We start from the raw sequence: 19,254 nt of genomic DNA on the forward strand, positions 1-19,254 counted from the left end.
ATCACAAAGAATTTTCCCATATCCAATTTCCGCATCTCGAACTTCTTCCGTCATGATGTCAACTTCCCTTCCGTTGTGGGAGTTGTGTCGTCTCTCATAGACAAAAACATTCGTAAACATCCTGCGCGAGGCAGTGATTGCTTTGGGTATTTCGATGCATGCAACCAGAAGAATCCTCCCAATGTTAAGATATCTCCGTCTCTGCATACCTCTCGAGGGTGATGGCGCAGGATGGCAATCAGTCCTCTTGTTTGCGTATGTGTTTACAATGCAAGGCCGGTGCCGTCACCAGTCCATCTGTACAAAGCAAGCACCTCGCGTCTCCAATGTTGCTGCTCGGCCAAATCCTCGGGGATGCGTCCTCGCACTTGCTGAAGAGCCGATCGCATCACCTTCCGGAAGTTGCGCTGCCCCTGATGTCAGTCCCTGGACATATTTCCATGCTGCACGCGTCTCCAAATCCACTTACCTGATATTGCGTATCCAAGGTGGCGACGCACGCCTCATGCGCTCGAACAATCGTCTCACAAGCCTTGACCACATCGGGACTGACGTCGCCTTGCAGTTTGTCCGCGAACAATAACAGCAAGAAACTGCCTTGAAGAAGATACACGCCGAAAAAGAAGGGCATAAAGCTCAGGTCCGGATCATCCTCGATGATTTCGGCCACTGCCTCAGCGGCGCTCACCGCATGTCCCGTGGCAGTTACAAATGACTGAGAAGAAATCCAGAGGTCGTTGTCGTCCAGTAACGCAATCGGATCCCACTTGCCGGTCAGGAGAATATGCAGCACGTGCATAATGTGTGTCCCATAGGCGACAACAGTCTTGGTCTGCAGCGCCAGTTCCGAAGCACTGTGGGACTCATTCGTGCCCGCCGATACCACCGATGGAGTAACCACATCGTTGTGGCTGGTATCTTGAGAATGTCCTCCGGAGGCCTCGAAATCTTTCAGACTCTGTCCATACGTCTCCAGCTGTTGAGTGATCTCGTCGGTGTGATCGTCCCAGTTTTTAGCCTTGTTAGCCCTAGGTCCAAACCGTGGTCGATTGCGGGCGTGATTGAGATCCAAAATCTCCCCCAGGATTACCATCAGAGGCAGGAAATAGCCGAACACGCTGTGCGACGTGCATTCAATGTTTAACCCTCTTCTGCGATGCGCGGGATCCGACGCCTTGTCGAATCGCCCGGCCTGGAAGACGTCGTCGTCCAGTGGCTGCAGCAGGCTCTCACACTCCTTGTTGAGGAAGAACATGGGTCGATTGTAACACAACGCTAGATGACGATCTTGCATGTACAGTAGCCACCAGGTCCGCCGTCGTTCCTCCCTTTCTTCTTCCGACACATAGCCGATAGAGTTGCGCCGCGTATCATCCACAGAGGTCTTTCGGTTTTCTCCCGAGTGGCCGTCTGTGTGATTGCTTCCAGCATTATTTTCTTCGCCATCCTGCTCCGGCGGATTAGGAGGAAGCTCACGACCCAGCCGGATTTCTCGAGCGAGTGACCAAGCAGCATTCCACCATCGGAGGCTCGCTGCTTTTCGTTCGCTCGCGGACACCACCGTAGCCAGGTGTATGTACGTCGCTAGATTGTCAATTTGTGCCCGATCGACGCCGTGACCTCCGGAATGTGTTGGCACAACGAGAGCACCCAACCCGCCATCATTGGCCGCCATCTGCGGGTAGTTGGGATTCGGCGTCGGAGCGGAGGTGCTGGGGTGGCTGTGAATTAGAGGTTTGAGCATGTTTATGGTGAGTTCCAACAATCTTTGACAGATCCGAGCTCGCGCGTCTAATTGAGTTGTTAAGAAAGCAGCATCACTGGTTTGCGCCGCGATCCACAACATGCTCGCCAGGAGTGCAGGAGTACATGGACGGGGATCGGTAGGGTGCAAGAAAGACTTCTTTCGGAAGATGTAGCCCAATATGTACGGGTTGGCAGGTCTCAGATACGCCGAAGTTGAACTGGTGAAGTATTGCTCCAACAGATCGCACGCTAAAGCTTGAGGAATGATGGATTCAATGTGAGGCAGCAGAGGACGGAGCACGGGATATCTTAGCGTATCTGTGATGCGAGGCTGAGCCGGTAAGGGGTCGTTGATGAACATGGGCGACGTGAGCGCAAGCCAATCCGGCGATTCGACCATAGGTGCTTTACCCATGAACGCGACTGAATAGTCGTCTCCCAGCGGAAACCCGAAGCCTTGTGCTGCCCCTTGCACGTGCATGGAGTCGAGGGTGGATGGCGCATACGCTTGGTTGGGAACGGCAAAATCAATGGCTTGACTTTGGGTAATTTGAGGTACCATGGACTGATCCATCTCGTGCAATTGACGGGCCGCAGGAATACCCACTCCCGAAGAGGGATCAAAACTGGTAAAGAAAGCCGCCTGATGATGGTTGGCGTCAAACCCAGCGCTAGAGGGTGTGGTGTTGGTAGGCAATGGATTTCCATCGAGCATGCTATCGCGACCGGCGTAGGAAGTGGTGGAATACTTTCTGGGACCAGCCGACTGGCGAACAGCGGAGGCATTGTTGTTGGCCGGTTGAGCGGTATTGGCATAGTTGGAATCATCGGCGGCATCCGTCTCTTTCTTTGGAGCCCGCCCTCGTTTCTTATGAGCGCGAGCATATTCGCAGACGAGAGCATTATCCGTACAGTGGGCACAGGGCTGTTTGCCGTCGCATTTGGTACGTAGTTGATTGCACTGATCGCAGGCACGGCTTATTCGTCGTCGGACTGCCGCCGAATCGTTCGTATCATTTTGGTCCAGCTCCGACTCTCTTCTCTTGCGACCGGCTTGCAGATTGTCATTGTCGTATGGTTTGGGTTGGTTCTGGAGCATCGAGGTAAGCTGCTGAGGTTGAGAAGTGATCATGTCGGGTCTCTGAGCATAGTCGTGGAATTCCGAGTAGGAGTTATGGGTCTGTGGGGGAATGCGGGAGAGCATGTCTGCGGGATTCGAGGGCGACGGCAGCACAGGGCCACTGTCATCGCTTGAGAATTGGATGAACCGTCGTCGTCAAGAGATTGGTGTTTCTCAGAAGAAGATGCGCAGTCGAGAGCGTCGGGATGGTAGTCAACGGCAAGCGACCGGAGACAGCTCCTGCACCTGCGGGCGTGATTCAAGGGGTGCCAGCAACAATAGCAGAAAGCGTAGTTGTGTGGGGAGATTTTTTTTCGCTCACATGAGACGGTGAAGGGATCAGAGGAGAAAGCGGCACACGGGCGAGTCAAGCCTCGACCATGGACCACCATGGAGCGGGGGTTGGCAGAAGTTGGGGCTCGTAGGCGAGGACTGCTTGGTGTCAAAGCAGGGTCTGGGACTCTGGACAAGCAGTTTCTAGGCAGTTTTGGTGTTGGATGACGGCCCTGGGGGGCCCGCGCCGTTAAGTCAGGTAGGCAAGCTGGGGTCGGGGGAGGGGATGGGCTAGTGGATGGGCGTCTTCATTGGCACGATGCTTACCTCTTTGGAGGCTGGTAACAAGCACAGGGATACTTGTGAGGTGTGAGGAGACGCAATAGGAGGGTGGGGCCGGCCATCTAACAACGTTCTGCCGCTGAGACGCAGCATGGGGTAGATACCTCGGTCAGTTGGTCGTACATACCAGGTACTGAGTGGTCCGTACTCACAGCTAACTCAACCATGGGCTTTGATTTCCTGGCAAGAGAGAGACGATGGCACATAGATGACGCCTTGCTCAGAGATGAGTAGGGGATGGTTGATAAAGGCCGCATGGATGAGCGAGAGGGTTGTGTACCTAGGTTGGTATGGTGGGAGCGTGTTCCAGTTCCTTCGTGCGAGCTTCCTCGTGGGGGAAAGGCTCTCCTCGGCCATAGGCTGCATGATGCGGGGCACCCCCATCCCAGGCAGCTTTAGGTTGCTGTAACAAGTACCAAGTAGAGCCCATACATCCCCCAGGGCATCCCCGTACACGGCTACCTCGTACAGTGCAGGCTGTGGCTGTCCAACAGCACCTGCTGGGTTAGTCGGCCACGCTAACCGCCACCAACCAGCGCCACCACCGCCTAGCCAAATCCAATGCCTCATGATGCCGGTCCTGCTGTTATCCAACCACATCTCCCTTTTACGACGTAGCATTCTCGTGATCTCAATGCTACCTATGTAGGTACTACCTCGTACATACGCACACTTTCCTTGAGCTCACTACTTCTCAGTTGCTACAAGTGCCGACGTCTCGGACTTTGCGCGTCGACTTCTCCCTCCGCGACTGGAATCTTTGCCACACCTGCCCAATCAGCAGTGCGCCCTGTGTTTGTTTGTAATTGCGAGATATTCTTGTATTTCCACAGGAGAGAAGCATTACAAAGTGCAATCTTGCCATTCCTCTATCCAAAAATTACCCTGGGCTGAACGCCATTCCTCCACCGCCTTCTCTGCAGCTTGGTGTGCAACGTACCGCCACTGTTCTCGGCCGCTTTCGATGTCGAATGGATGCTAGCTCTAGCAGGTTTACGGAGTGTTCAGGTCATCCAGTGGTGGAGCATGACTTTTCCCCATTTCGGAGAGTGTTGGTATTGAACGACCCAGCTCGCCAGTCTTTCGCGAGCTGCGTCGTACTAATCCTCTGCGGGATCCCTCCCAGAGTTGCCATTTGCGATGTCTGCGTGCATAATCGTTCTTTGATATTCACAAATATCCTCCCAAAATGCCACCTCACCGCCTCGTACCTGTGCCACTCGAGGATACGTTTTGTCGAATCATCCTCAGGGTTGTAGTTGGCGCCAGGTTCACCACTGATGAATCAGCATGAGGATTCTTGCCACCTCGGTGACACCGTATTGAGCATGCGGCGGGACTGATGGGTTACGCGGATCTACACATGCTGATCGCGGATTGTCGGTTGGAGAGCGGTGGACGGTGTGCCTGCTCCTTTATGATGGATCGTTTGCCTGCCGCATTGAGCAGCTGTTTCTCACTGAGGAGCATGTTCGCTCAAGATCTTGTTCAGTCCATTTCGTTGAACACATTCGTCAAAGTGGAAACTGTGCGCCAGTTCGTCCAGCTCTTTAAAATCCATCCCCTCGAATTGTCTGGCAAACTCGTCCGAGAATTGCGCGCTCAACCAGGTCTGAATCACAGCGCGCATAACGTGCCTTTCGGTCTGCCATGGACCTGGATAGGCATCCTTCGCTGTCGGACAGATCTTGTCAATCCACTCCACGAGAGGATTCAAAACGGCTTCCGCCTCGGGCGAGTGATGGACCCCCCACGCATCCAGACGATATCTCTTCTTCTTGTCCAGGAAGGGCTGGATAGCGCGGTTCCATTTCGAATCCCGGCTCGTGTGCACCATTCCTTGGACGCCGATGTCCTTGTATAGCCAGATGCTCCAACTTATCTTGTACTTGTCGTAGACCTTTAGCTGTTGACCGAGCATATTGTACCGATCCTGGTTGATGGCTTCTGCGTCTTCATCCTCGGCTGGGTCAGCGTAGACTGGACCGAATTCGCCATTCCATATGGGACATTTGTGCTCGAGCATGAATTCGGCCTTTCGGAGGAATTGTCGCTCCAGTTTGCTGTTCTGGTCGTCAGTGCCTTTGTAGCGTTCGCCAGTAGGAAATCCCATCATCTACATTGTTTTCATTAGCAACACGGCGTCTAACCCAGACTTCAGGACAAACCGAGTAGTCATGGAGCGCGTATACACAATTCGGCAAAACCTCATCGAAGCCATTCCATTCCATCGAAAAAGTATTGCCATCCAACCACAGGATGTGATGATCGTCCACGGCACGGATAGCCGCTTCGATCCGTTTGTAGAACGCCGGCAAGCGCACATGCTCGGGATCGCATGGTTCATTGATGGGGTTGTATCCAGCTACCCATGTGTTATCCCGATACCTTTTGGCAATCTCCTGCCACAACCAGATCGTCCTGTCCTGGTGGTCCTTGTAGTCCCAAAAGGCAGCATAGTTGGTAGGATTATCGGAGTGCCAATCGGGGTTCTGCCCGCCCGGCGCGGTGTGCATGTCGAGAATTGTGTAAATCTGATGCTTTGCACACTGGGAGTCACAGTCATGGCAGTTTAGTCGGGCATGCTTGGGCCGTCATCGTCGGATGATAATATGCTCACCAGATCAATAACTCTGTCGAGGTGCTTGAACCCAGACTCTTTCAGCACCCGAGGGTTCATGTCGTCTTCCAAGTGCCGGTAGTTGAAGGGGAGTCGGATGCAGTTCAGCTTCAGGCTGGCGAAGAAGCGAGCGTCCGCCTCAGTGAAGTGGTATTCCAGCCACTTGTCGAAGAAAAACTCGGCCTTCTCGTCGCCCAAGACTTTCCGCATGGATGCTCGATGCTGCGACTCGTGCCCAGGGTAGCCGGTGATGAAATTCTCCATACTGCGAAAGAACCCCATCAGCTGCCAAAACTCATTGTTCCGTCAGGTAGCAAAGAGGGTGACTTACTTCATCCAGCCACCAATAGCTGCTCCCCGGAGAACCACATGTTGGCCATTGCCATCTATGATCTTGTCGCCGTCGACCTTGAGATAGCCTGCCGCCATGTTTGGTGGTACTGGAGAAAAACTAAAATAGACCAAAGCTACAACGATCTTCTGCTGCCTTGAAGAGATATCCTTACCTTATTGCTCCCGGGTAATTAAAAGCGGGCGGAGGGGTGAGCTCACAGAATATACTTTGTTATGCTTCAGCATTGGCTGGCGGGTACCAGAGTCAAGATATTTCCGAACTCGCGCACCGAATGAGAAAGAGTCCAAAAACCCGTTGAAGCTCTCCGCCAGCCCAAGCAGAGTGTCCGAGCCAGTGAGCGCATCTTCTGTCTCAACCTGTGACTTACAAATGTGTCCACATGGCCAGCGGTCCGGCTAAATGCCTTAGTCATTCGCCTGATATATAAAGAGGGACCGTTGAGACGCCTATGGACCATGGTTTTAAAGCAATAATCGCCAGTCATTTAGCCGTGTGACTCTTGGCAATAGACTTCTACCGAATAGTCGCAATGGATTGTCTCTCAATGCGAAGATGACTCGTGAGAATTGTTTATTACTGTTCTCCCCATCTTGTTAAATGCCTTCTTCACCCGCGGGAGTCACTTTTGAAGCCTCGTGTGGTTTTAAGCAGTTAGTTTTGTCGTTCCAACCTTTCCACTCTCATGTGTATCAACGGAGCAAAGAGATGACCATCAATTTGAAGTGTGGACAAGGAATCCTGTCGTTCTCTTCATTCCACGACCATCGCCTCGGCCATGAGCAGTTCCTCGTCAGCAATAACCTCATCAAACTCGTCCATGCCATCGACATGACCATTGGTGCCATTTTGCTGTGGAGCCTTATTCACTTCACTGTGCATGTAATCGTGCATTGTTGCATCTTCTCTTCCCATATCCCCTTCTCCTCGCCTTGCTTTTTGTTCTTTCTGGAAGTTTTCAAGCTCTTTCAGATCCCAGCTGTCTTTGCCTTTGGTCGAGCCGTCTGGTAGTTTCTGCCCGGGGCGCAGAGGCTGAGCTATACTCCTCAAGAACTTCTTTGCCATGCCCACAGCAGCATCGGTGCTCAACCCAGTCTGAGCATCAGTAATCTCTTCCGCAATCCATCGGGGTAATTGGGTCCGTTTCTTTTGAAAACGACGGTCGGCCAGAACCATTATACCGTAGTCATCTTTCCCTCGCAGGACTCGCCCCAGACATTGGGCCGCGTGTCGCATGGCGTCGAAAGATAAGAAGTCTTGTTCCTTGATTCTGTAGTTCTCTCGCAGGAACTCCAGCCGTGCCTTTAGAATCCTCGATTCGGTGTACTGGAAAGGCGCGCCCATGCACAGCACAGTACGTCCATAATGATGATCGAAATCGATCCCTTCAGACACTTTGCCACGAGCGACGCAGAGCAGAATCGCGCCTTTGCCATTTTCACATGCAGTGCGGTAGGTCTCTAGTGCCAAACTAGTCTCTTGGGCGTCTGGGGTCTCCACCAGAATCAACTTGTATGTCCAAATTTGATCCAGAATACCCATACCTTGCCACATGCTGATGATCATCTCCATGTAAAGATAGGACGGAAAGAAGACAACGATGCCGTCTGGTGTAATCTTTGCAAATTCGTACAGCAAGGCGCCGTAATTCCGTACCACGCCTGGATCCGAGCGAGATTGGAAGCCAGATGTTATGGACTGCTGATCCGAGCCGCGGGTGACGATCATTGGCAGGAAAGATCGTCTCGCAAGTGACATTGGATATGACTCCTGTGTCACGGTACTAAAGTTGAGCATTCTTGGGTACATCTCCAGCGGAGATATAGTTCCAGAGGTGATGATGACAGAGGAAAATCTTTCGAAGACCGGCTTGATCGCAATTGAGGCGTCAAGGCAAGCGAAGTGCAAGATTGGGTTGGGGACTGTCGCTTGCTCGGTCTCGAATGGCTCCAGAATTAGGAGGAATCCGGTTTCGTAAGTTGCAACAAGTGTGGCAAAGGTCGCTACTTCTTGCAACGGCTGGTAGTCTTCAATATTCGTCAGTTCCAAGGTGCGGACGAGTGATGTTAGTCGTTCGGCACAGAACCGCAGTGGTTTGCGCTCGATGAATGTCAACTCTTTGAGATGCGCGAGGAATGATGGAGCGGTTTCCTGAATGACGTATAAAACTTTCATTCGGGTCTTCAAGTATTCGATAAAGCGTTTGAGAAATGCCACGAAATGCTCGGCTCGACGAATATTGCCAGGGACAGCCTCTTTTAATAAATCATCCGGCAGTGTTGGATTAGCCATGAAGGCGTCCTCTGCTCGAGCTTCATCTGCTTCTCTCAAGCCTTCCACGAGCTTCTGGTATTCATTCTGAAGCTTTTCCTCATCGGATGCCTTCATCTCCTCAATCTTCCGTTCTAGGTTGCTTGCACCACGAGTGGCCTTCCTCAGCGAGTCCTCGGTTAAATCAATGGATAACGACTCGATGCAGACGTTGTCGATATTGTGAGCTTCATCGAAGACGACTATGCAATCCTTGGACAGCTCTTTTGAGACACGTTCCGCAATTTTGGGGTCGAGGAGATAATGATAGGAGTAGATGATAACGTTGCAAAAGGGCATCATGCGCCGGGCTGAGAAGTAAGGGCACTGCTTGTGATCTTCACCATACCTTATAAGTTCATCCAGAGTGAATACGCCTGGGGGGACTAAATTGTGCGGCTCGAGGAGATCCAGATTATCGTGATAGATGCAAACCTCGACATCTTCTCCTCGCTCCTTTTTCTCTCTGACAAAGCCGGCTGTGAGACTTCGACATCTGGCATCGACGACAGCACCACTCTTTTCCCGCTTGACCGAGGGATGTAGGCACAGATTCTTTCTGCTGGTCAAGCCCAAACCTCGAAAGTCTTCAACGAACCCAAGTTCTTTGGCGCGATATTTCATCAGGGCTCTCAACTCAGCCAAAGCCTTCTCGATCTCCGACATGGTACGGGAACAGTAGATGAGCTTGCGGTGTTCGGGATAGTGCTGCTGGTACGCCACGATGAGGGACAGTAAGGAAACGGTCTTGCCAGTCCCCGAAGGCATTTCAAGGACGCAGTGACCCCCGGCTTCGAGGGTTCTTTTAAGATCGCACATGTACGCATATTGTTCAGGATAGATTCGAGGATAAGGGAAGAGAACAGGCAGATCGCTAGAAGCTGTTAGCTGTATGGGGCGCGGTAGAAGGAGACGAGCGTACTCAATGAAGAACTTCATATTGAGAGCGTGACCTTGATCGGCCACACTCCCCCCTGCGCGTGTTTCAGAGAGCGGCTCTAGGTTAATCCCATGTCAAAATCTCGACGGCCTCAGCGTTAGACGCTCTGAGGTTGTGAGCAATGGGAGAGTGATGATGCCATCGGGATTGTGGTTGACCTTTCCACTGGGGTGGCACGCGTCTGGCAAGGCACAGGCAGCACCAGCCTCGCGTGACGTACACAAGGCTGAACGTGGATGCCCAGACGCCCCTCGACACGGAATTGGCACTGGCAGGCGCTGGCTACCTTATCGCGTCACGCCATGCTCGATATTCACGCTCCTCCTTGCGTGACCACGTCATTCACTGATATATCACCCTGTTGAACTGACAACAAGACCAGTTTGTGCTCGAGCATGCGGTTCAAACAATAACCATCCAAATCCCACTTTGGTCCTATGCGAGCCATCCTGCCTGGGCGACCTCAATCTAAGAGACAGGCCCTTTGCACCGCGCATTGGTGCGGTCTGCGTCTGGTCGTGAGTTGTCTTCCATTCCACTGTTCTCAACCTCAGTTTTGATGAGGTGTTCAGGCATATGTATCCGGCAATGCCGCCGTCATCCTCAGCGGCCCTCAGTCCATCCTCCAAACCATTTATGTCGATACTGTCGATGCCCTCACTGCGATAACCCTCGAAGAGACCACGGGTCGGATAGCCCTCTGCGATGCAACTCACGTCTATATCTACAGACCAGCCGGTCGTGAAGAGGGTGTGCTGAGATGGACTCAGGTGCACGAGTTGAAGAATCCCGATGGGCTGCAGGTGGAGTCCTTGTCCTGGGGATCCTCTAAAGAACTCTTGCTCGGTGGTTCCAGACTTGTCCTCTGGCTCGTACCCGACGCTGGTTCTCCGACTATCATTTGGAATCAGCCACTGGCATATCCCACCGCCCTTGCATACTTTTCTCCCGATAGCAGCTTGATTGCCTCTGTAGGCCAGTATGACCGACTTGTCAAGATATGGAGACGGCTTTCGTATGAGGTGGAAGGGACCAGATTCGACGTTTCCTATCTACCACACCCGGCTGCGGTAACGAATTTGCATTGGCGGAAACCATGGCACGAGGAACAGATTCTGGACAACCTTCTCTACACGTTTTGTTCCGACAATCACATCCGTGCCTGGACCAATTTCGACCCTCACGCCCTCACAGTTCTACAGCAAGTCGGGGATATCAACATGAACTCTTCGATCCAGCCACGGAGACTAAGCACCAACTCCATTAGCACCAGACGATATGCCTTCATCATTGACAGCCGTGACTTTTCGACGGCCACGGAAAAGGCCGTTGAGAACTCTAGTCCCAAGAAAGCGGACCATGCCCTTGAACATCTCATTGAGATTGCGAATCGAAGTCCAGAGATCTGCATCGTCCTCGACGGACTGGGTCACATGTCTGTGTGGGGACTCGAGAACGCTGGATATAAAAACAGAATTCTTCCTTCTGTGTTTCACATCTCCCATGTCGATGGCATGAACGTCCATGTTCCGCAGTTGAGCGACCCATTGGAAGATTACGTGCAATTCTGCATCTTCGCTGGTGGAATGACCGAGTCATCGTTGTCAATTCTCCTCCACTCTTTTGCGGGAGATATTGATTGGTACGATAGTCAGATCACGCATCTGTTTGACACGGCCGCGAGACGAGATAGGACGGAACTGATTTCGACACTGGCGGGACACGGCACGCCAGTCCGGCGAATCGTCCGAAACGTGGTCGGCAACGTCGTCTTGTCCGGTACATACGACGGCAACGCTAGCATCTGGCAGCACGAAGGACATCTATCCAGTGCTCCGCTCCTGCGACGGAGTTCGTTCAACGTCAATGTGGAAATTAAAGATGCAGTCATCTTGTCTCGTGGGAGATACGCAGCAATCCTAAGTAGCCATGGTCTCGAACTGTGGGATATTCGCGAAGCGAAAGCTAAAAGACTTGGAGTCTGGAAATCCAATGGTAATCATTTACCGGTGCGCATTACCCAGAGTCGAATCGCCACCGAACGAGAACTTACCAGCCGTGTTATCGTGGGTTATCACGCGGATGGGACTGTTGAAGCCTGGGAGCTGCTCCTCCCAGCGAATGAACCAGGCGCAACAAATGGTTATCGCGAGATGATACGATCGTTGGGAGACGTCAGGCTGCATGCGCAAAACCGGTACAACGCCTTGATTTCCGTCTGTGACAATATGAGCACAAACAATCGACCGACCGATCCTCGCGAGGTCAACGCTTTAGGCTTTGCCGCAGCACTTGCCAAAGATGGCACCTTGGAGATGGTCAGGTCTCAAGAAGAGCCAGATTCGACGAAGCCGCATCTTATCTCTGGTTCTTTGATTGAAACGAACATCCGCAAGCCGAAAGCGATCAGTGCAAGCGGATACGGCAAAATTGTGGTTGTTCATGATGACGGCAGCAGCCTCAGCATATGGGATGCCAAGACCGGTTCGTGGGAGTATGAACATGAGCTTGATGGGACGGACACCATCCATACATTCGCATGGGCTGTCTCGCCACAAGGCTTGGCCTTAGTCGCTGTTTGCTTTGACTATCACATTGTCATCCTGGGCCAGGTCCGATACGCGTACCCGGACCGCGAATCGGCTTGGGTAGATCTGCGACACATCAGAATAAGAGACTTTACCACCCACTCGATTGGAGACTTATGCTGGTTGAGGAGCGGCGACCTTGTCGTAGGAGCAGGCATTCAGCTTTTCATCTTCAAGGGGTTCGCGAGGAGTCATCACAATGAATACGCCAAACCTCTACAAGATTTACGAGCAAAGATGCGGAATGGCGAAACTTTTGCCATGATGGCAATGTTGAACTCACTGGTCCCGGTCTTCCATCCAACTTTTCTCGCACTGCTTACTTGCATTGGAGGGCTCAAGGCTACCAAAGATGTGTTATATCACCTTCACCGTGATCTGAAGTACTTCACCGAAGGCGATGAGCTGTCGAGCTTCGTCAACATTCAGCCCGGCAAGATCACAAATGCAGAGAGGCCATGTCAGACGATTGACAAGCCGTATTATACCCCAAATGATGATTTAAACGGCGATGCTGAGAATCTACTACTTTCGGATTATGTACAAAGTCTAGACGACAACTTACGACGATATAAACTGTGGCAATTGACGGACGATGAACAATCCCGACTAGTGAAACAAGTCGATGTGGTTTCTAAAATAGAGAAACAAGAGGAGTCGGTCGATGCCAACGGCCAGCGCTATCTGCAAGCTCTATACACGTACGGCGATGAAGGCGTTCCATGGAGCGCCATTGCGTTCGCCTCATTGAGCACATCCCAAGAAGTTCTTGTCGACCTGGTCACTCGCTTGCACGGTGGTAAACTCACTTGGGAAGCGGCGCGGAAGTCTGGACTGTTCTGCTGGCTTTCGGATGTGGAAGCCCTCCGGCAGCAAATGGAAAACGTCGGTCGAACCGAGTTTACAAAGCATGAAGACCGCAACCCGGTGGATTGTTCGCTCTATTATCTCGCCCTTCGCAAAAAGACTGTTCTATTGGGTCTCTGGAGAATGTCGATCGGGGTGCGAGAAAAGGAAAATACCATGAAGCTGTTGGCGAACAATTTCGACGATCCGAGATGGAAGGCCACCGCATTGAAGAATGCATATGCGTTGCTAAGCAAGCGACGCTTTCAGTATGCTGCTGCCTTCTTCTTGCTAGGAGACAGTCCCTGGGACGCAGTGAACGTCTGCATTCATCAGCTGCAAGATCTGCAGCTCGCCATTGCTGTTGCACGAGTGTACGAGAGTGAAAACGACAAGCAGTCTTCAACCTTGACTAGGATGATGGAACAAACCATCCTGCCCATGGCCGTCAAAAATGAGCAAGGACGGTGGCTGGCAAGTTGGGTGTATTCAACGATGCTTGATCGTAAAGATATGGCTATTCAAGTCCTTGTGCACCCTGTGCACAAGATTGTGGGTAGGCCACTACTCGATGGGCATGAGGAACCGGGGATGGTCGGATCACTCAGCTATGCCGCTAACGACCCTCTTCTGGTGCTGTTGTACACCCAAATCCGCGCCCAACTGGCGAAACAAAACCAATGGCGCAGCGAGGTCATAAGCGCAAAGGACGAATGGGGTTTCATCATGCGTTGCGTGAGGCAGTATCTCCACATGGGATGTGACGTGCTTGCCCTGTCCCTCGTTAGGGACTGGGAGTTCGTCCCTGAAAGTCTGGACAAGCAGACAATAATAGTAGCAGTGGAAGAGGTGCCGCCCCAACCGCCCAGCCCGGGGCTCCAGCGCCGCAAGACATTCTACGATCTGGAAAAGGAGGAAGACGAAGAGAATATGCCGCAGGCGGAGAAGACGAAGAATAAACAGAAGAAGCCCCCTCCGACCATGTTTGAGGAGCCGAGTGCGGATAGTTTGCTCGATAGTTTTGGATTCTGATTCTGGTTCTGGTTCCTATGCCGATTCAGGTTGCGACCGCGACTGCGACCGCGATTGCGATTGCGATTCTGATGGGATGGAAATCAACTGCTGATTTAAAATTTAGACATTGTCATGAGCTATTGTTGTTACTGATCATTACTTTTGTGATGACGACGAGGTACGCAGTGCATACATAGCATACCAGGTAGATGTCGTCTTCTGGGCTGCCTAGCACGTAGTTTCATGTAGAACTTCTTTCGCGATTGATCTTCATTCTTGACGAGCACGGACGGGTACGAGTATGAGCAACCAAGTTGAGTGGTGTGCAAGATTCAAGATTCAAGATGCTATCCATCCATCTATCTATCCTTCCCTACTCCTAGGTATTGGATCTAGATCTTGATCTAGGCTCTAGCTTGTTCGGCTCTACTTGGCCCCTAGTTTGGCTCTAGCTGGCGAGGCTCCCTTCATCGCGTTCCATGTTCATGTCCATATCCATGTCCAACCCCCTCCCTGGGTGCTGTGGGCGGTATCGGTGATGATCGGATTCACACGCTCACCTTCTCAGGATCGTCTCCCTGTTCCTCGACGGCCTTCTCCTCCTCGTCGATCTGCCTGACCAACATCTCCTCGCGGCGGAGGACGTCGTCATCGAGATCTGTCCACCCGACCTCCCTGAGGATGGGGCCCGTCATGTGCAGGTACTTCAGGTGTCCCGACACGCGGTCAGTGAGGTCGAAGTTCTCGACGCCGCATACGCCCTCCTCCGAGATGTCCTGGAGACCCGCGACGGCGAGCTGCGCGCTGCTCGCGCGGTACAGGAACGCCAGGATGTAATCCTGGCGCGAGTAGACGTTGACCAGGCGGCCGGCGACGACGGAGCGCATGGCGCGCCACTGCGATGCGTCGCACGGCACGGGCGCGCCCATCAGCACGACGTTGTCGACCAACCCAAAAGCACCGCGCTGGGCGAGCGTCAGCAGGCACGAGTAGACGACCCGCGCGCCGAGGGACTGGCCGACCAGGGAGACGGGGCGTTCGCCTTGGACCTTGTTGATGAGCGCGTCAGCGAGCACTTCGCCGGCCTTGACGGCGCGCAGCTTCGCGACCCCGAATGGCGAGTCGACCAGCTTGATGGCCTTGCGGATCACCAGTGGCGCCATGAGCGCCGACCACACGGCCGCAAAGACTGTGCGCTTGATGAGCTCTCGCCGGATCTGCGACCACGCCTGGCTGACCACGAAGTCCTTCAACGCGGATCCCAGGTTCAGGAGGGCCTGCAGTTCCCACCGTAGCGCAAAGGGCTCACCACATTCCCCCAGCACGCGCCACGGCAACGTGACTTGTTCCTCCTCAGTCAGCCACCCGGAAATCCCAACCGTTATACGTAATCGACGTCGCTGCTTCTGGACTTCTTCCGGGTCATCCTCTCTGCCGTTGATAGGCAGGAATGCAAAGTCGTCGATCTCTTTCGAGTACTTTTCCATCGTTTGACTCGTCATCCTCGCTCCGTACGCGCCGAACAAACCTCCCACAAGCACCGAGCTCCCCGCCAGAGCGCCCAGATACCCTGCCGCTGCAGTTGCTCCAAGTCCCAATCCACCCATCAGCGTGCCCACACCGGCTGCCAGCAGGGGAGCAGCAAGACCTCCGGTAATTCCAATCAATGCAGCACCGGCCACGCCAGCGACGCCGATCTTCCATTTCCTTGCCATAGACGATGCCTGTTGGGCTTTCTGGGTGGATTCGCTGGCGTCCATTTTCGCTGCCGCGGTCAAAAGACCATACGCTGTATCTTTCTCCATCTTGGAGACTTCCGCTGCGCTGATGCGGAGAGAAACCGCGAGGCGTACCAGGAGGACACGAGAATGGGCACGGTAGGACTCGAGACTGAGTAGGAGGAGGAGAATTGCCTTGATGATCGTAGAGCGTTCACCCTGACTTAGATTTGCTAACGGTGTCTGTATAAATGGAAACACTTTTGAGAGTTTGCCGTCCACTTCTTGCTCACGAGAGGTGGGTTGGTATTGTTGCTTTGCAGATTCAGTCGCGAGGTTGCGGTTTCGCTCATAGTGTCTATTTTGCGTCGCTTCCTCGCGGGAATTGACCACCTCACCGACGCGGAGGATGACACTTTCGGCCCAGGCGTCAAAGAATGCCAGGGCTGCACTCTTCAGAGCTTCGGATTCAGGAGTTGGCGAAGTCATTAGTGTATCTGGTTCCACCCCGGTCTGTGGCTCATCCTGAGGTTTGGTTTCCCCCTCTTCGAGTTGAATGCCGCCTACCTTTTCGTCGACTGCCGTACTCTGCTTCGCCGACAAGCTCAATTTGGAGATCTCAACCGCTGCTTCGTCAGCTTTAGCTTCACGCGTAGGTTTTGGTTTTGGTTTCGGTATCGGCCTCTCATCAAACACCCTCACAAGACTCCTCCTCATCTCTTCGATGGTCTGAGAGATGAGAAGTGTCAAGTCGGCCCGCTCTTCACGGGTGAGAAGCGTTGCCAGTGACTGGTCATCTTCGGCGTTCCGTAGTTGGGCGCCGCTCTGGGCACGGCCAATCCCTCCCGGACGCTGCTGGGGAATGGCGGCGTTGACTCTGTTTTTGAGAGACGAGAGTGAAGGCATCCTCTGAGACTGCTCGCTGAAGATGTGCCTCGTGTGGTCAAACCACTTGACGTAACTGTTGAGGATGAGAAAGCTTCGTTCAAGTATGAAGGGGGAGATGTGATGTGCTATATCAAGGAGGCGAGAGGAGCCCGGGGTGTGCTCAATGCATCGGAGAACGTGGCACTTGTAAGCTGACAGGGTGGTGACGTGGGCCAAGCACTTCACAGCCTCGTCGGTCATCGTCAATGTTGATGCGAGGCTACGCATGTGAGAAAAGTACCGAGATCTTTCATGAGAGTCGGGATTTATCAAGTCTTTCCCTTTACCGGTGGGATCATTCACATCATTCCAAACACCATATAAGCACGCACGATGACTCGGAGCTCGATGTATCAGGACCTTCCAAATCAAGTCGACTAAGACTCATTCCCCCATTAAATGCGTCAAGGGATGCCCTTGTTCCGTCAGGAAATGCATGCAGTCTTGCCTTTCATTACTCCTCTTCGCTAACCTCGCTCTCGTCATCCTGCATATTTCCATGCGCCATTCCAATGCCCAAGCCAATACCTCTATCCTCGTTCTCGTCCTCTTCTTCCAGTGCCGCTTCTAGTGCCGCTTCAAGTAGATCTTCGTCGTCATCGTCGTGCGAAATGACTGGTTCAGGTGGTGTTGGCGGGGCTTGGTCAATTTGCTGTTGCTGTTGTGGCCGACGACCACGGTTTGGCCGGTCTTCATCTTCTGACGCATCATCCTGCGATCTCGAAACATCTCCACTGTTCGGCACCACAATGCTCTTCTCCCTTGGACTTCCCAGCTCGAACTCCTCCACGTCTTCGTCTTCTCCACCCGAAGAAGCGCCTTCAATATCTTTCATCGTCACATCCCTATCCATGTCCCTTCCTCGATCCCTTTCTCTGCCAGAACGACCCCTAGCGGGCTCCTCCACGGGCGGTTTAGAAACTGGCCTTGAAGAAGAACGGCCAATATTTGAACTTAACCCACCAATCGGCGTTGCGGTATGACTGCGGAACATCTCCGGATCGACCCTCCCACGTCGAGAGCGTCCATTGTCTGGAGGGGGACTACCCATATCGATTTCCAGATCGCCATCATCGTCGTTGATGATGATATGGGGTGAGCTGCCAATATTGTCAGAGACATTTCGCGTGTGGCCTTTCCCAGCCTTTGGCTGACTTGGTTTCGCGGCGGTGCTCGCTGATTTAGGAGCAGCTGCTCGAGTCACGTCGCTAGATTCATCATCTTCGTCAGAGTCAGAAACGCGGGCTTTGCTGAGAGGTTTGGTAGGCTTCGGCATGTCTCGCTTTGTGGGAGCCTTGGCAGCGGGTGCACGACCGGGCCCGATAGAAGGCGGAGATGTTCGAAACCACAGGGAGAGGAATCTTAGACAAGGGGCGCAGCGATACCACACAGGTGAATCTATATATTTGGAGGAGAATAGTAACAGAGATTAAAGCGAGTGACAAGTATGAAACTGGTACCACAGCAAGGACACCAGTCACAGAAAGTGACAGAGGCAGTCCATCACGGGAAGATGGCGAGAAGGTAGGAAGGTCAGAAGCTACAGGGAGTAGTTACAAGGGGTAGTTCTTACAACGGGTTGTGGTGATGGATGAATAAAAGGACAAAAGGACAAGGGGGGATGAATCGGGAACAAAAGGAAAGTTACGAGGTTCCGAAGTCCAAGGTGAAGCAGGTGGGCAAAGCGGGCCCACCGGCTCCACTTCGGCTAATTCCCCCCGGTATAAAAATAAAAACCGCTTTGTTCCATTCTCCGCTTCTCCACTGACTTGTGTACTCGTTACTTCTTACAACATGTTTGGCTGCAGGACCAGAGGGTAAATTCCAACTGGGTCGCAAAGAGGAAAAGAGAGGTTCTACCTCAACCACTCGAGTTTAGAGCCTGGGAAGTGGACGGTACTTGGGTTGATCGAAGCCACTGTTGAAGAGGGCAAGGGGAAGAGGGCAAGGGGAAGAGGGCAAGGGGAAGAGGGCAAGGGGAAGAGGGTGAGGAGAAAAGAGGCTTAGATCTACCTTGACATGAAGAAGTGATCTCGGTGAGGCCGTGGGGAGAAACCCTCCTCGAGCGGACTTTATTATGGTACTCCATACATAAGAGTTCGGAGGTGGTGCGAAGCTCGCAGCCTCACCATGCCGAACGAGGCCTGCGATATGCAAAGCAGGATAGATCAGGCCTCCAACCGGCATCATATCCAGCCTGCGAACTCACCTGGTGGCCCCGTGAAGCTAACTTGAGATAACCCTTAGAAAATGGCTACCTAGGTAACCTTCAAATCTTTCGAGACAAACCTGTCGATGGCGGAACCAACGCATCTCACACAAAGAGGACAAAACCTGGCCGTGGCCTATCATCTATCCCGAATTCATGCCCATCTACTCCAAACCATGTCGTCCGGCAGGCCCTGTCGCCTGTTGGGCGGGCATCATGAATAACATCAATCATCATCATCACCATCAG

General features: G+C 52.9%; 6 protein-coding genes across 6 annotated transcripts; 1 reads left to right on the forward strand and 5 right to left on the reverse strand.

Annotated features, from left to right (window-relative positions):
* Nucleotides 1-263: 263 nt before the first annotated feature.
* On the reverse strand, nucleotides 264-2,950 carry Z519_05178 (uncharacterized protein; the record flags this gene model as incomplete). The annotated part of the gene is made up of 2 exons (XM_016762919.1): nucleotides 264-407; nucleotides 470-2,950. The coding sequence occupies 2 exons, from the start codon at nucleotides 2,948-2,950 to the stop codon at nucleotides 264-266; spliced, it is 2,625 nt and encodes an 874-aa protein (XP_016620532.1).
* A 1,987-nt stretch (nucleotides 2,951-4,937) lies between these two features.
* Z519_05179 (uncharacterized protein) lies at nucleotides 4,938-6,530 on the reverse strand (the record flags this gene model as incomplete). The annotated part of the gene is made up of 4 exons (XM_016762920.1): nucleotides 4,938-5,597; nucleotides 5,650-6,030; nucleotides 6,102-6,366; nucleotides 6,433-6,530. The coding sequence occupies 4 exons, from the start codon at nucleotides 6,528-6,530 to the stop codon at nucleotides 4,938-4,940; spliced, it is 1,404 nt and encodes a 467-aa protein (XP_016620533.1).
* Nucleotides 6,531-7,206: 676 nt separating this feature from the next.
* On the reverse strand, nucleotides 7,207-9,702 carry Z519_05180 (DNA repair helicase rad15; the record flags this gene model as incomplete). Its single annotated transcript, XM_016762921.1, has 2 exons — nucleotides 7,207-9,637; nucleotides 9,686-9,702. The coding sequence occupies 2 exons, from the start codon at nucleotides 9,700-9,702 to the stop codon at nucleotides 7,207-7,209; spliced, it is 2,448 nt and encodes an 815-aa protein (XP_016620534.1).
* Nucleotides 9,703-10,140: 438 nt separating this feature from the next.
* Z519_05181 (uncharacterized protein) lies at nucleotides 10,141-14,169 on the forward strand (the record flags this gene model as incomplete). Its single annotated transcript, XM_016762922.1, has 2 exons — nucleotides 10,141-10,221; nucleotides 10,276-14,169. 2 exons carry the CDS (start codon nucleotides 10,141-10,143, stop codon nucleotides 14,167-14,169), a joined length of 3,975 nt encoding a protein of 1,324 aa, XP_016620535.1.
* A 530-nt stretch (nucleotides 14,170-14,699) lies between these two features.
* Nucleotides 14,700-16,775, reverse strand: Z519_05182 (uncharacterized protein; the record flags this gene model as incomplete). Its single annotated transcript, XM_016762923.1, has 1 exon — nucleotides 14,700-16,775. One exon carries the CDS (start codon nucleotides 16,773-16,775, stop codon nucleotides 14,700-14,702), a length of 2,076 nt encoding a protein of 691 aa, XP_016620536.1.
* Nucleotides 16,776-17,250: 475 nt separating this feature from the next.
* On the reverse strand, nucleotides 17,251-18,072 carry Z519_05183 (uncharacterized protein; the record flags this gene model as incomplete). Its single annotated transcript, XM_016762924.1, has 1 exon — nucleotides 17,251-18,072. One exon carries the CDS (start codon nucleotides 18,070-18,072, stop codon nucleotides 17,251-17,253), a length of 822 nt encoding a protein of 273 aa, XP_016620537.1.
* Nucleotides 18,073-19,254: the final 1,182 nt, after the last annotated feature.

The sequence above is a fragment of the Cladophialophora bantiana genome, assembly GCF_000835475.1.
Source record: "Cladophialophora bantiana CBS 173.52 unplaced genomic scaffold supercont1.7, whole genome shotgun sequence".
In the NCBI taxonomy this organism is placed as follows: domain Eukaryota; kingdom Fungi; phylum Ascomycota; class Eurotiomycetes; order Chaetothyriales; family Herpotrichiellaceae; genus Cladophialophora; species Cladophialophora bantiana.